This window comes from Phocoena sinus, chromosome 20 (genome assembly GCF_008692025.1).
Source record: "Phocoena sinus isolate mPhoSin1 chromosome 20, mPhoSin1.pri, whole genome shotgun sequence".
NCBI classification, from domain to species: domain Eukaryota; kingdom Metazoa; phylum Chordata; class Mammalia; order Artiodactyla; family Phocoenidae; genus Phocoena; species Phocoena sinus.
In genome coordinates this window covers 49,223,659-49,238,442 of record NC_045782.1, presented here as the reverse complement: position 1 = coordinate 49,238,442, position 14,784 = coordinate 49,223,659, and the positions used below count along the sequence as shown (strand labels likewise).

Genomic DNA, 14,784 nt, shown 5'->3' with positions numbered 1-14,784 from the left:
ACGGGAAAATCACTGAGGTGAGGTCCCCAAGGGGTGGAAGAGGTCAGTCTGGAGAGCACATTGAGGACGCCACAGGGGCTCCTACAGACCATCCCATGTAAGAACCATTAGATCAGAGCTGTGAGTGTGGTCCCCACCCAGCAGTGGGTTCAGCATCCCCTAGGAACGTGTTAGAAATGCAAATTCTCAGACCTCACCCCAGACCTGCTGAATCAGAATGTCGGGGGATGGGGCCCAGCAACCTGTGTTTTAACAACCCCCTGGTGATTCTGACCCTCTCTCAAACCCGGGACTAGCACAGCAGTTCTCAACGCCGGCCGCCCGGTAGAATCACTTGGGAAGGGTTTGCCCAAGCCTCATTTCCTTCACATTTGTATTAAATTAAATTAGTATTAATAACTCTCCCAGGTGATTCTGGGCTCCGTGAGTGTTGGAACCGCTAGGTTAGAGAGAGAATAGACCACGTGGAGAGGGAGAGAAGTTGCTTATGGTTTTGGTTTCCTCGTGTTTCACTGTTTATTTTGCAGTGGGAGGGAACTCCTGCAGTGGGATGAAAATCATTTGCCAAGAGTAATCTGGACTGAAGAGCCACTTGCTGAGGACTTGCCACACAGGTGGTGGGAGGGCACAAACGTGCAACAGCCACTAATGGGATGGGAGAGAGGGGCCCCCTGAGACAGAGCCTAATGAAACATGGCAACTAGCTTTGGGCAGCTGGATGGTCCTCCCTGACGGTACCAGCCGGTCCTGATGCAGGAGCGGGGAAGGAAGGAGCAGGATGCAGCTGGGCTAAGCAGAGTCTGTGCAGCAGGGGCTCCTCCAGGCACGAGCCTGGGCTAAAGGGAGGAGCCAGTGCAGGTGACCAGCCATGAGGCCCGGAAGGCAGAGAGAGAACCACACCGCTGAGCTCCCACCAGGTGTCACATGACACATCCTCAAGCTGCCTGGGATTACCAGAACCTAGCTTCACCTAGGTCCCATCTACATGGAGGCTGTCCACGCTACCAAGACTGGGCAGGATTCGAACCCTGGCCTTCCTCACTCCATCGTACCAGCCAGCCTTTCACTGCTCGCTCCTGACTCCCGAGGTCAGCCGAGCTTCTAATGGATGGTCACCTGGTTTCCCAGGTTTCCTGCACTTTCTTAATCGGGAGACTCCATGCTCCCTGGTCACCTCCTTCTCACACCTGTGGTTCTCCCCATTCTGTTCTGATAACGCAGGCTTGGCTGCATCACAGCCTTGGAATCTGTCACCCACCTGCCTCTCTGGTATGACGTGCCCTACCACTCAACTGACTTCCCAAGCCAGAGGTCGTCCCCCAGCCCTGAACCTTCCACCTTATGTTACCTTTGCTCTTGATTCCACCTCTAAATACCGAAGTGGCCCCACCTCTTCTGTTCCTACCATGTCATAGTTGCAGACATGAGCACTTCTTGGCCAGCCTGTTGGACTGGTCATCTTCACCTGTCTTCTCCACCCCCGCCCCTGGCCTGCACGCACACTGCCATCAGCCTTGGGTGTGTAAAGAGCGAATCAGACCTCGTAGACCCTTGCTGATGACACCGCAGGCACTCACTGTAATCCGAAAGACACACAAAGACACACAAAGAAAGGCTGGCATGAAAGGTTCCTACCGAAATTATCAATGGAGAAGCTCCTGTGCTTTTGCCTTGCCACCTGCCAGGGTCGTTCAAGCAAGCCCCACCAGCTGGAGCCTACTCACCTGTCAACCCCCCATTCACAGCCTCCCCTCCTCCCCGAGGCCACACCAGGCAGAGCTGGCACGCCCTCCTCCTGGTTCCCACTGGAGCCGGCAGCTCTGTGCTTGAGACCACGGGCTGCCAGTGGGAAACTTGGCCTTATTCATCTTCTATGCAGCCAGAACCATGTTGCTACTGATGGGAACCAGTAACGACACACAAAAGCTATGGTCTTGCTTGTATGACCCCTGTGCCCAGATTTGTAGTGGATCAACTCCAGCTGCCTCCCAGCCGGTGATGCAGAACCTCTGGACACAAGTTCCGCTGGTGAGACAGGCCCATGAACTACATCAGTCACCCCAAACTCTCTCCCACCTGCCGAGCACCCCCTCTGGTTTGGGTCCAGCAGATGTCTCACCTCACCTGTTCTTACTCTGCTGTCCTCATTTTGAGCTGTCTGGCCAACCACCCCCCCACCCCCCGCAGTGACTGGAATAGAGAGTCCCCGTGCCTGAGGAGCATGTTTGGGTGGGGCACTGTGGGGTGTCACTGAAGGGAAGGAAGGGGTAAGGAGCCGCGGAGCTCGGGCACCAGAACCCACTCAACGGAAACCTGCCTTTGCCTGGGACGACACTAGTTCCTGTCACCCACTCACAGGCACTGCTCCTGCCACCTGCAACCTGCGGATCATGGAGCGCTCTGCAGACACCTGTGCCCCCTCCTGGCCTTACCCCACTTCCAGGACGTGCGGTATCAGCCAGACCCTGCCCCTCCTGTTCCCGTCAAGCCTGACAAGAGCTGCAATGTCCACGTGGGTCCAAATTACACTCTGTACCAACACTGAATTCCAGTCCACACAGGAGACGAGTTTTCCTCACCACGGCCTCCGGTATGTGGCCGGAGCAGCAGCTGGGCGTGCCCACTCGGGTCAGGGGAGACCGAACAGGCACCGACCACATCGCCGTGCCCTACCCACCGCTGTGCACAAGCCAGGCTCAGGAGGGGGTCCCCAAACCGGAGGCCTGGGTCGTCCCTGCCAACTGTGAGGAATACTCAGTTTAGCAAAACCTATGATTTCTCCCTCGTCTTTCCCTGCAGAATCCAACCATTTGGTTCAAAAAATTTTCAAACAAACCTCAGTGGAACGATACTGTCTCCAAGTTTCAATCTGGTGCTCATTGAAAATCACCCTCCAAGCTCAAGGAGTCACTTCAAAGGACTTCTCCCTTCTTAAATTCAAATAATGTATTAAGACATTCAAATAAACCTCTTTATTCCCCCTTTATTCTTAACAAAGACCTGTTCTAAGCTTTGCTGCACAGACTGCTAAAGGCACCTGACTCCCGCTCACGGACAGGCGACCAGAAAGTGCCTGAGGCCAACCTCACACGCAAACTGGGACAGCAGACTGGGGTGGGGTGAACCTTTTAAAAGTCATATGGGAAAAAAAACAAAGACACAGGCAGGACTCACAAAAACTCCTCGTTTTATTGCACCGAGAACCCTGACAACATCTGGGGCCCCTCAGCCCCTGGAGCGGAGGTGCAGGTCATGTGCCGTGGACTCGACGCGCACACGGGGCCAAGGTGTGAGCAGGGCCCCAGCCTAGGGTCCGGGAGTGACAGGACCCAGGACCACTGGGAAGGGTGAGTTAAATTAGACCCATGTTCTAAGTCAACAAAGTCTAAGACTGCCACTATAGAAGCTTTATACACGGACACCTAGGCTCTGGACTCGTTTTCTGGGCCTATCCTTCCCCTCCCAGTTTGGCCAATGATTCTCCGTGGGACGGGAGGACTTGTCTACTTAACAGTGATACTTAAATGCTGCAGGGTCAGGCCAGTGCTCATCCCTGCCCAGGAGAAAACGGGTACGTTCTCCTCAGGAAAAGCCTTTATAATTATATAGTGGAGAAAGGAAGAGACTTGCTCGGAGAAGAGGGAGAGAGAGAAAGGAGATCAATTCTGTGCTAGCAGACAACTGAATTTTTCTTTTTTCAGCTACAGAACATGTTAAAAATATGGTCGGGGAAATAGTTCACGCAGGAATGGATGTCAACATCTCAAGAGAGAAAAAAACCCTGCCCACGGAGGCACCTGCCTTCCCTCCTGAGATGACAAATGACAGAGCCACAGGGCACTGGGGTGGGCCCCTCAGCTTTGACCTCAGCTTTGAGACATGCAGGAATCAGTCCTCTGAGAACGACAAAAAGGCTCCCGGGCCAGTCCAGGCAGAGCCCGGTTCCCATCTGCTGGGACCAGAGAAGCCCCAGCGCAGGCCACTGGTATTATTCTCCCCAACTTTTTAAAGAGAAATACAAAAACAGGAAGAAAAAAACATAGAGACCGACCCACATGAAAAAATTAACATAGCTCCCCGTATAAAAAATGTAACGCTTTTTCGATACCACCAGGATCCCCCAGGCCCCAGAACGAGCAGCAGAGCAAAGGGCAAGGCTCCATGAGGAACAAAGTGGGGGCCAGACAAGTGCATCGGGCCTCAGGCCAAGGAGACCACTCGAAGGACAGGACCAGGCACTGGTCCACTCCCACCCGAAGCGGTACCAAGAGGAGAGGAAGCATGGACACGCGCTGAGGGATAATCTTCCGATTTACTTCCATACCTTCTACCACTGGGACATGCGTCCTTTTTCTGGACAGTATCACCTCACTGAGGATTTTCCGTATTTATTAAATTATAAGTTCGCAGGCACAGCTTGAGCAAGGTAAAAGAGTGATCGTGATCTTCTCGAGTAATACAATCATCTAAATTCAAAAAGCACTCACAAAATTGAGCAAACAAAGCCAGTATTTGCATATTAGGGAGAGGAAACATATTGCCGACGGAAGCCACAGGCCTGGTCAAAAATAAATGTTTTATATCAAGTAGTAAAATAAACAGAGAATCTACCCCAAGACCACCACCTACCTCAGTAAGGACCCCCGGGTTACTGCAGCTGCAAGGGAGGGTCCAGCAAAGCCACCTCGGAACAAGTAGCAGCCTGAGAAGCAGATGTGTCGGCACATCTTTTCGGCCCCCAACCTGCCCCACTACAGCCACCTGCTCTCCAGAGAGGGTCTAGAGTTTCTTGCAAGAGAGAGATGCACTGGCAGGGCTGCCCGCCCCACAATTCCATAAAAGGGAGAGGCAGCGGCGTGGGGCCGGCCCGGGGCGCCGCCGACTCTCTGAGGCTGAACAGGTAAGGCATACAGAGCCCCCACCTGAGGAAGCGGGAGGCGCAGGATGAGCTAGCAGTGCCAGCCGCCAGGAGTGGGGGACGGAGAGCCCGTCGAGAAGGGCAGCTGGCTGCACGCCGTCATCTCTGGAGCTCAAGGTCACGCTGGGAAGGCGCAGCCGCCGTCCTCCCTGCCGTCCCCCGCAGCCCCAGGACAGCATCACAGGGCGCTCAGCCCCATCTCAGGTCCCAGTTCCTGTGCTGCCCCCTGCTCTAAGAGTCCCCGTGTCTGTCACAGTGCGTGTTGTGTCACCAGAGGTCCTGATCCACAGAAGCCCGGGGCCTCTGCGGGCCGTCCCCCATGGCAGGCTTGGAGCCGACAGAGCCAGCAAGTCCTCGGCAAGTGGCTCTTCAGTCCAGATAGACAGTCCCCGGGAAGGGACCGTGTCTCTGGAGGCTGTAAGGCAAAGAACATCATTCTTGAGGGAGAGAAACGAGACCCTAGGAGTCCCACCACCACCCCGGGAGAGCACGTCCAACACAGGCAACGCCAGTGACACGAGATGGAGCCTGGAAACAGCCTGGTCCTCAATCTGCGAGTGACCGGTGTGTGCACACCACACTCCACACCGTACACACCACAGCCCATGCACGACTGCACACACGCACACGCACAAACTGACCCATCCTGACAGCTCCAAATTCAGCGGCGATAGCTGAGACTGGAAGCCTTAGCTGGATGAGTCACAGACCAAAAGTTCCGTCTACTCTGAAGTTTCTGGAAGGCGTTGAAGTTTCTTTTCTTCTCTCTCTTGAATTTTTTCAATTTCTTTTCCTATGTCAAGAATCACAGTGTCACAATTCCCAAAAAGGGCTCCCTCGGGTCCCGGGGGCTCCTTTCCAAGTGCTTACTACGTGCTAGCACGAGTCTCAATGTGCGACCTAAACTAACAGATTGACACTCCAGTGACCCACGGAAGGTGTCCTCACGACCCCCACTTCACTGACGGAGGAGCAGGAGTGACTGGAGGACACAGGCTTCCTGAACCGGGGCAGCGCGGCTCCAGTCTCGCCCTCGGCCACTCTGCAGTGCTGCTGCCCCTTCAAACAGCCCTGAAAATCCAAGTCCTCCCCAGCACCCCCCGAGCTGAGCTACTCCGCGGCGCTCCGCCCCCGCCAGGCGCCACCACGCATCACACCTTCCCTCGGTCGAACTCTTCGTCCCAGTCGTCAATGACTGTGGCCATGCGGGCCAGCCTGCTGTCCTGAATGGCGTCCTGACTGACAGCTGACACCTCGCCGTCCCACGTCAAGACTGCAAGACAGACACTGGCATTGCGACCTGTGTGGGTACCTGGCTGCCCTGTGGATTTACTTCAAGGGTGAAGTTTACAAACTAGGCTGGTCTACTCCTAATTATTCAAAAAGTTTTGAGTGCCACCTTTTGGTGAAAATGGATACACAGAGAAGGAAAAGGGGAGGAACAGAGTGGTCTCTGGTGTGTAGGCCAGTCAGTGATCCCGTCACTTAAAAGCAAACACTGTTAACCCCGAATATTTAGTTCTTTTTAAGCCCACGCCCTCATTTGAGAAACAAAGATCTTGCGTTCTTTCTCCGAGTCCGAATTAGAAAAATAATGTTCTAAATAAAAACTTACAGCATGAGTGCTGGATGAGTTTTTGGGTCTGTTGCCTGCCCCGACTCTGGAATTCTAACGCTCTCCCTGGCTGGCCTGCCCCGCCCTGCCCTGCCCAAACGCCCACGCTCTGCCCCCTCCCCGGCTCCCAGAGCCCAGCAGGAAGCTGCTCTGGATCCCCACCGCAGACAAAACCCGCCTGCAGGGCTCTTGATCTTCATACAATGGCAATGGGGTCAGAGAGGGTACACTAGACATGTACATTCCTCTTCCCATCTTCAGAGCCAAGCAACTCCTATGCACAAGGCTCAACACAGGAGGCCTTTTTCAGGCCTCTCTAGCTCCTCATAAGCCAACTGCAGAAGACAGAAGTCAAGTCTCAAAACCAGTACCTCTTCTCCCATAAGCTTTATCAGATGAATATTTGAGCAATTCCTGGACCACATCGGATTCTCTCTCTCTGTCCCAGGATACAAGAGGAGCCCGTCCCAGCCCTGCAATCAGAATAACATTTACATACATTAAAAATAAACCACCGAGGAAACACTCGTACACCTTTTATTTACAACAGAATTGCAGAACTTACTAATGACAAATTCTTTAGAGAATGTGTAAAAGCAAGCTCTTCCTGCCTGCCTGCCTGCCTGTGACAAGGGAGTTAACGATTATTCTTTCTCAAAAGAGGTTATTGGTCCAAATCAACTCTACAAAAGATGAAAACCTGAACACCGAAAACAAAACAAAAAACCTACAGGCAGCAGTGAGCCCTCGGTCTGAAGGAGGAAGGGATAGGAGCTCCCGACGGAAGCTCCTCGCCTGCAGGGAAGGGGCAGAAACCCGGAGCAGCGCCAACTGGAGGGACAAGGTGCCGCCGCCACCACCACCACCGCAGCTTCGCAGGGCAGCTCCCACCTCCCTGCCCGCAGAGAGCCTGGCCAGCAAGGACATCTGCACAGACAGCACTGACCACCCCTTATCAGGGCTCTAGAAACGACGTCTTAGCTGCTCCTGGCCTCTGCCCAGTCCCCCTAACCACCCACAACTGTCAGAACAGACAGACTCACCTCCCTAAACACAAGCCTGACCTCATCTCTCTGGTCCGCCCATTTGGCGATGACCTGGTGCCCTTCAGGCTCAGTGCTCTGAGCAGGACAGCGTCCACCGTCTGCCCCCGGCCTGTCCCCCACCCCCTCTCCAGCCGCTCCGCAGCACAGCTCGGGCCCGGTGGTCAGGTGGAGCCACCCGCAACCCGGGCTCTGGCCTCTTTAGGGTCACAAATGCCTGCCCCAATTTTGGGATCATGAACAAACACCCGGGGTGCTGGGTGTGCCCGCCACGCACTTCCTGCTCTGCACTGGGCGGAGAGCCCTGGGGCCCGGCAGCACCTCCCGCTTGGCTGACAGTGCTCACAAAGTGACCCCATCTGACGACAGCCGGTCTCTGCAGCCTTTTCTCCAATGACACACGGGCTGCCTGAAGTGGCCATTCCTCACTGCCTAGCAGTTAGTGCTTTTGCCGTGTAATTAATGGAATTCCGTGTTTATTCATGAATTCGTTTCTCCGGAGTTTGATAAACTACCAACCCATCCCCGGGAACCAGTGTGCCCCCAAAGCACAAACAGCAGACCCCAGACAATCCTTCACCTGGGGGCCCCTTCCTGAGGCGCTGAGGACCTTCTCTCCCCTCATTTAACAGACACATTCCACCAGGAGAGCCTGGTGAAACGAGCTGGCCCACTAAGGAAAAAGAAAACACAACGTGGACGAGGCGCTTGGTGGAGGCCTCAGCCCAGGCACGGCCACAGCACACAGAACCCCACTGCAAAAGGCCACACGATCTTCAGGAAGGCCGGCTACAAAGAGAGGCAGAGGGAGGTGAGCTTCTGACCCCAATGCTGCAAGTTCAAGTGGCAAAGAAAAACGCCAGGCTGGGCGGCCCAGGAGTAATTCCAGTGGGAAGGTTTAGATGGGAACACTGCGCTCACAGAACGTGTAAAGTTTACACGTACCCCATCTTTTCCTACGGGGTAGTTTGGGCTGAACAATCTGCCAGGTCAGGAGGCCCGAGTGGGCAGACAGCTGGCACGAGGGCAGAGGTAAGAGGTCTTCTAGCGGGCCCCCTCCCAATGTACCGCACCTGCCTCTAGACGCACAGGGCAGGCTGGCTCCCACCCCCTGCTCCCCTGGCGTCCCCTCCCGGCCCAGTGCACACCTGTGGGGCCTCCGGGAGCCTGGCCATTCACAGCTGTCCCTGGCCTGCTCCCAGGGACTACAGAGCCCCTCTGGCCCTCAGGCTCATTCTCTTCTACTTCCTGCTGTGACTCCTGCTTCCTTTTTTTCTTTCTCTTTTTCCTTGGTGATGCTGCAATAGCCTCTGGCTGGACGACATCGGAGGAAGAGCAGCTCCTAGGAAGTCAGAGTTGACAGTCAGCTCCTAGCAAACCGAGGCCCAGATACCCCGTGAACTTTGGTGCATGTGCCTCAGCCCTCCAGAAGAGCCCCAGGAGACTCCACCCGAACCTGACCAGGACCTGCCCACGGCCACAGTCCAGAAAAGCCCACAAGTGCGTTTTTAATCCGAGGCAAGTCCCACAAGGTGGACGACAGGACCCCAGCGCGGCCCGGCCCGGGTCACGGGACCTCCCAGCACCTATGGGGCTGGCCAGGTCCAGAACGCTGTTTCCACTCGCCACCCGCCCGGGACACCTGACGATACAGTCAGGTCCCAGAGGACCGGGCAGCGCCTGTATTTCCAGACAGCACCCACTGGGAGTGGGCTGTGTGTGAGCGGAGGCGCAGGGCTCCCTGCTCTCACCCATGCCGAGGTGGGTGGTCCCGGCGGAGGCCGTCTTCTCCGCCAAGGCCCTCAGCTCCCTGCCTCCTCCTCTTCCTGCGGCTCACAAGGTGGCCGTCGCTCATGCATCCCACGGGCCAGCCGTTCCCCGGCTGCTGTCCGCCCTCTTCCTCCGGTCTGCCCGCCGGCGGCTCCGCCCGACCCTCCTTCCTATGCACGGGGCTCCAGGGTGGCCCCGGCGTGCGCCCCGCCTGCAGAGCGGAGGCATCCGTGTCCCCCGTGTGCTTCCTCTTCCTCTTCCTCCTCTTCCTGGGAGACCCTGGAGGGGCCGCCACAGCCGTGCAGGCCTCTGAGCCCTGGCCCTGGGTCTCTCCCACGCGGGTCTTCTTCCTCTTCTTACAGAGACCCTGGGGGGGCTCGCTGGCCTCTGGCAGCTGGTGTGAGGGGGCCCGGAAGCCCCCGTTGACCTGAGGCAGGGGCGCAGAGGCGGGCGAGTGGCTCTGTGGGTCTGATGTCCCGAGAGGCGGGGGGCTGCTGGACAGTGACAGGGAGTGGGGGCCAAGGGGGGGCTTCAGATGGCTGGATGGTCTCGGAGCAGGTGACACAGCCCTGTAGGGACAGTCAGGTAGTGAGGACAGGCTGAGCTCTCCCTGCCTGCCCTCCCTCGGCCCCTTCCCTCGCAGGTCAGGATTTTAAAAGACTTTCGCCTGTAAACCTCAGATATATGTACATTTCAGTGAACATTAGAAAATACATGCTAACAAATTCAAATCTTAAGATCAAAGTTAATAAAAATCGTTACATATCTCTTAGTTTCTTGTCACCAGGCAGTTCAAAGTACTCTTGCAAACCCTAATGTTTCAGATTCTCAGTACAAATGTGTTGGGAGGAAACCTCCACTAAGCAATAAATGTCCAGCCTCCACAAGTATCAGGTGTCTGAGCACAGGCGGTGAGTCTTATAAGAAAGGCGGCTATGAGCCTACGCATCTTCCACTATTACCCTTCAAGGATTTTCCTCTGAAACTTGGGGTTCAGGAAAATCAGGGAAACAGACTTTCCAGTCAGATGATACAGCAAGACAAGTAAAGGGCAGGATCTAGAGCAAATCAAGTGAGACTCTTGGATCTCCTCCTGCCAGCTATGCGACCTTGGAAAAGTCAACTTTCCACTCTGGGCCAGAATTTTCTCATCTGTGAGTGTGTGACAATAAACCCATCTCCAAGGGTTGCTAATTAAACAGGACTGTCTCAACATCATCTAAACTAGACAACAAACTCTGATGGCAACACACAAACTGCACTACTACATCACGCTACTCTGCGTTTTCTGGAATTAAGAAAAAGTTATACGTCAAAGAAACAAAGAAAAAGATACCCAATAAATGTCCTGGACGTTTAAGGACCTAGCATGTGCAAAACTCCCGTGCCAGGACTGAGAGCGGGAGCGGGGCTGGACAAAGGGAACAGCGGGGCCCCGAACGAGGAGGGCAGGGAGGGCACGTTGGAGCCGCAGCAACGCCAAGCCCGCCCAAACCACCCCACGGCCTCGCGCCCCATCTTCCTTCCCTCCTTCCTCCCTCCCCAGCTGCCAAAGGCCTTGATAGCCCCTCAGCCTTCAAACAAGCCGTTTATCGGTAATTCTGGGCCTTTGGCCCTGGACTCACAAAGGAACACAAGCACCCCTGTACGGAGCGGGCCAGGAGGCGACAGCCCAGACCTCCAGGGGGGCATCTCCGCAGGAGCCTGAAAAGCTCCCAAAGAACCTCGCCTCCCGCAGCAGCCTCCGCAGCGCACGGGGGGCGCCGGCGTCCACTCGGGAGGCCCTCAGGGCCAAGGTGACAGACCCCACCCCACCCGAGATAAGCCAGGGAGCACGGCTGGGAGACACAACCAGTGCACAGGACCCTGAGCTCACGCACGGTCTGTTCAAACGCCCCCCCCCCCCCCCCTCCACTTCAGGGTCCTGTCACGGGGCTGGGGGGCCATAGGCAGATCAGCTCACAACACACGCATCACCACGAGCCCGTGGCAGACGACGGAATATGAAGACAGAGTAAAAAAGCCAGGGCCTGAGAGACCAAGCCGCCTCTGCCCCACTGAAGCCCCTTCAGCAGGAGGACAGAGGAGACACCGGGCAGACCTGTGTGCTGTCCCCACGGGGGAGGAGCGGCCGCCCTGCTTACCGGATTGTACTGACAGGCCAGGTGGAGGCGACGACGGGGTGAGTGGGTTTCCGGGGGGAGGTGAGGTCGGAGGATGGAGAGAGGGGAGGTGGACGGAGGTCATTGCCGGTTGCCCTCCGCAGGGTGCTGGCCTGCAGTTATTGACATAAATAAAAACTTGGTGCTCTAAAAAAGGTTGCCGTGAGTGAAGAGAAAAAGTAAAAATAAAATAAAAATAAAAGAGCCCAGAAAGAAAGATGAGAGGACAGAAGAACAAAAAAGGGGGTGTGAGGGGTGGGAGAATGGTAGAAGAAGAATCAGAAGTGTTTTTGGTTAGAAACAAAAAGGAAAAAACGAAGGAAGTTTAAACAAAAATCTCAGTACGACAATAACATCACGGAGCTTCGAGGTGCACACAGAGGTGCCAGCCAGCCCGTGTCCTGCGCGCCCCCGTGCTCAGAGCTCCCTGCCGGGGCCCGTTCCCAGAGGCTCCCTTAGGACATCTGTCCACAGATGGAGACAGAGGACAGCTGTGTGGCCCTGACCGTCGATCGGCCACTGGCCTCATCCAATGACAGAGATGCCACAACCAGCCTGCGCCTGGACAGCCCTCTGCCGCCTAGGGACGCCCAACGTCTCAGCTCCTCGGGCGGCCAAATGCCCCTGTGCTGCCGCCCCACCCCGCAAACTACAATCAAACCCGCTCCCCAACCCCGACCGACACCCTCCCACACACCCACCTTCCTGGCAGAAAGGGCCAGCTTTTTGGCCGGCGGAGGAGACATGGTGTTGGCGGGCTCGGGGGAGGCGCTGCTCAGGTCGGGGCACTTGGCCTTCACCAGCTCCGCGTCCTCTCGGGCCGGCAGCACCTTGGCGGGGCCGGCAGAGTGGGTTCCCTGAGAATCGCCAAGAGGGGCGGCTCCACTCTGGGGTGCCGGGGGGGGCCTGGCGGGGCCACCACCAGCAGGGTGCTCAGGGCTGGAGCCCCTCCTCTCGGCGGCTGGGCCCTCATCACCCACCTTGGGCCCGAGCCCGTTGGCGGTCCTGGCGGCCGGGGGCCGAGGTGAGGTAGAGAGGGTGGCCCTGCCGTCCCAGGAGCCGGGCCTGCGGCCCTCACACCTGCTGCCGCCCAGCTCGCCGGCGCCGGAGGGCCCCGGGGAGGTTTTGAGCGGTGGGGAGAAGTGCCGCAGGGGGGCTGGTTTCTTGACTTTCTTTCCAGGCTCATCCAGAACAGTCGGCACGTGGGTAGGCGTTTTGCAGAGTTTGGGGGAAGGGGACCCCAGGGGTGGCTTGGGAGGAGTGTATCCGTTCTGAGACTTCAGGCCCGACACAGAGCCATTCCTGGCAACGGGCACCCCGAGCTCTTCAGGGGTCTGAGGCTTCTTCATTGTCACAGCGTCTGGTCTCTAAAGGGGAGCAAAGCAGAGGAGGCGGTCAAAGCCGGAGGGAGCACAGCCGGCTGGCAGGGGCCCCACATGGAGGCAGCAGGCAGGGGCTCTGGGGGGCAACTCTAGACAAATTATTTATACGGACACACGGTACAGATACTGTTACTTCTTTTTTTTTTTTTGTGGTAGGCGGGCCTCTCACTGCTGTGGCCTCTCCCGTTGCGGAGCACAGGCTCCGGACGCGCAGGCTCAGTGGCCGTGGCTCACGGGCCCAGCCGCTCCGCGGCACGTGGGATCTTCCCGGACCGGGGCACGAACCCGCGTCCCCTGCATCGGCAGGCGGACGCTCAACCACTGCGCCACCAGGGAAGCCCGACTGTTACTTCTTTTCAGTATCTTTTGAGTTGTGCACGTATGGGTGTGCCTCTTTATAATTATCTTTACTACGAAAGCAGTACATTTCCATCAAGAGTTGAGAAATACAAAAAAATTAAAAGGGAAAAAATGTACCAAGTTCCATCACCTAAACATAACCCTCCATTGATAGGCTGGTGTCTTCTCCCTTTGGTCTTTTCTTCTGACAAAGGTGCCCAGGAGCATCTCAGTTTCACCATATGCCATTATCACCTTTGTACTCTGGCCCATCAACAAAGGTCTTTAGTGTTTGACTAGCGACCCTCTCATTGCATGAAGAGTTTATAAACCAGACTGGCTCCAGGTCTCCTTGACATGACCACTAAGGTGCTAAGTGCCCCATTCTTCTCCATAGCACCATCACAACTGGGTCTATGCCACTCACTCACCGAAATGCTCCCCGAGGCCTGCGTTGGTGCTGTTTACCACGACATGCCACCTCCACCCCCAACCAGATCAGGGTCTTAGAGACTATGTGCTGAAGGGATGGTCAAAAGACTGAATCTGGGGGCTTCCCTGGTGGCACAGTGGTTGAGAGTCCGCCTGCCGATGCAGGGGACACGGGTTCGTGCCCCGGTCCGGGAAGTTCCCACATGTCGCGGAGCGGCTGGGCCCGTGAGCCATGGCCGCTGAGCCTGCGCGTCCGGAGCCTGTGCTCCGCAACGGGAGAGGCCACAGCGGTAAGAGGCCCGCGTACCGCCAAAGGGAAAAAAAAAAAAAAAAGACTTAATCTTCTTCTGTACTTAGTACTCCACGCTAATTTTTTGGAAGTGGCATTACTAGGCTGTTAATATTTTCATAAATTAGGATGCATACTGCCACACTGCATTTACTGTACTCTTGCCGGCAACAATTTTTTCCCAAAATACTTGCTAATTTGATACTATTTTGAATCACTTAAGCATCCATATCCTCTGCACAGGCGACAGACTGGTTTTACGTCACTTAGGTCATTATTTCTTTATTAGCGTTCTTCCTAAAAGGAATACATCTTCCCACTGTACTGCAAAACCGTTCACTTGTTGAGCATTTAAGTACATGGAACTTAACACAATGTTACTTAGAGTAAAATAACTTCTGTGCAACTGCAGTGTATTTGGGAAGTTATTTTCATGATGAAAACACGCAGGGTCAGTGAAGAGGCCTTGCGGTGGCCTGACCAGGGGGTGGGGTGGGGGGCAGGGCGGGGGGGGGTGCCGTGCTCGCCCTCAGGCACCCCCATGCCCGTCGCTGTTCCTCTGAGCGGCACCCAGGGCTTCTGGCTTTCCTGCTCTGGCCACAGTGACCACCACCTTTGCAACCAGGTCACGGCATGTCATTGCTACGTCAACTCTAATGCTTCTATTTCAGCTTCTATTTTCTTGAATGTTGGAAAGGAAACAGATTTGCATAAATGACTAAAACCCCTGTAGACATGTGAAGGCCCCGGCAGCCTGTGTTTGGATTTGATCTTCAGACGGAAGGGAAAGGATCACAGAAGTAGTCAACAGAGAGGGCCGTTCTATTTTTGAAT

General features: G+C 55.8%; 1 protein-coding gene across 1 annotated transcript in view; it reads right to left on the bottom strand.

Moving 5' to 3' along the window:
- Positions 1 to 3,170: 3,170 nt before the first annotated feature.
- USP36 (ubiquitin specific peptidase 36) overlaps positions 3,171 to 14,784 on the bottom strand; it is a 34,765-nt gene continuing 23,151 nt past the window's right edge. The window contains exons 14-21 of the mRNA XM_032617180.1: positions 12,210 to 12,875; positions 11,491 to 11,621; positions 9,328 to 9,915; positions 8,725 to 8,918; positions 6,905 to 7,006; positions 6,076 to 6,191; positions 5,560 to 5,711; positions 3,171 to 5,333 (exon numbers count right to left, since the gene is read on the bottom strand). Coding sequence (XP_032473071.1) covers positions 5,580 to 5,711; positions 6,076 to 6,191; positions 6,905 to 7,006; positions 8,725 to 8,918; positions 9,328 to 9,915; positions 11,491 to 11,621; positions 12,210 to 12,875 — 1,929 coding nt within the window. The 3' untranslated portion in view covers positions 3,171 to 5,333; positions 5,560 to 5,579. The remainder of the gene's footprint in view (positions 5,334 to 5,559; positions 5,712 to 6,075; positions 6,192 to 6,904; positions 7,007 to 8,724; positions 8,919 to 9,327; positions 9,916 to 11,490; positions 11,622 to 12,209; positions 12,876 to 14,784) is intronic.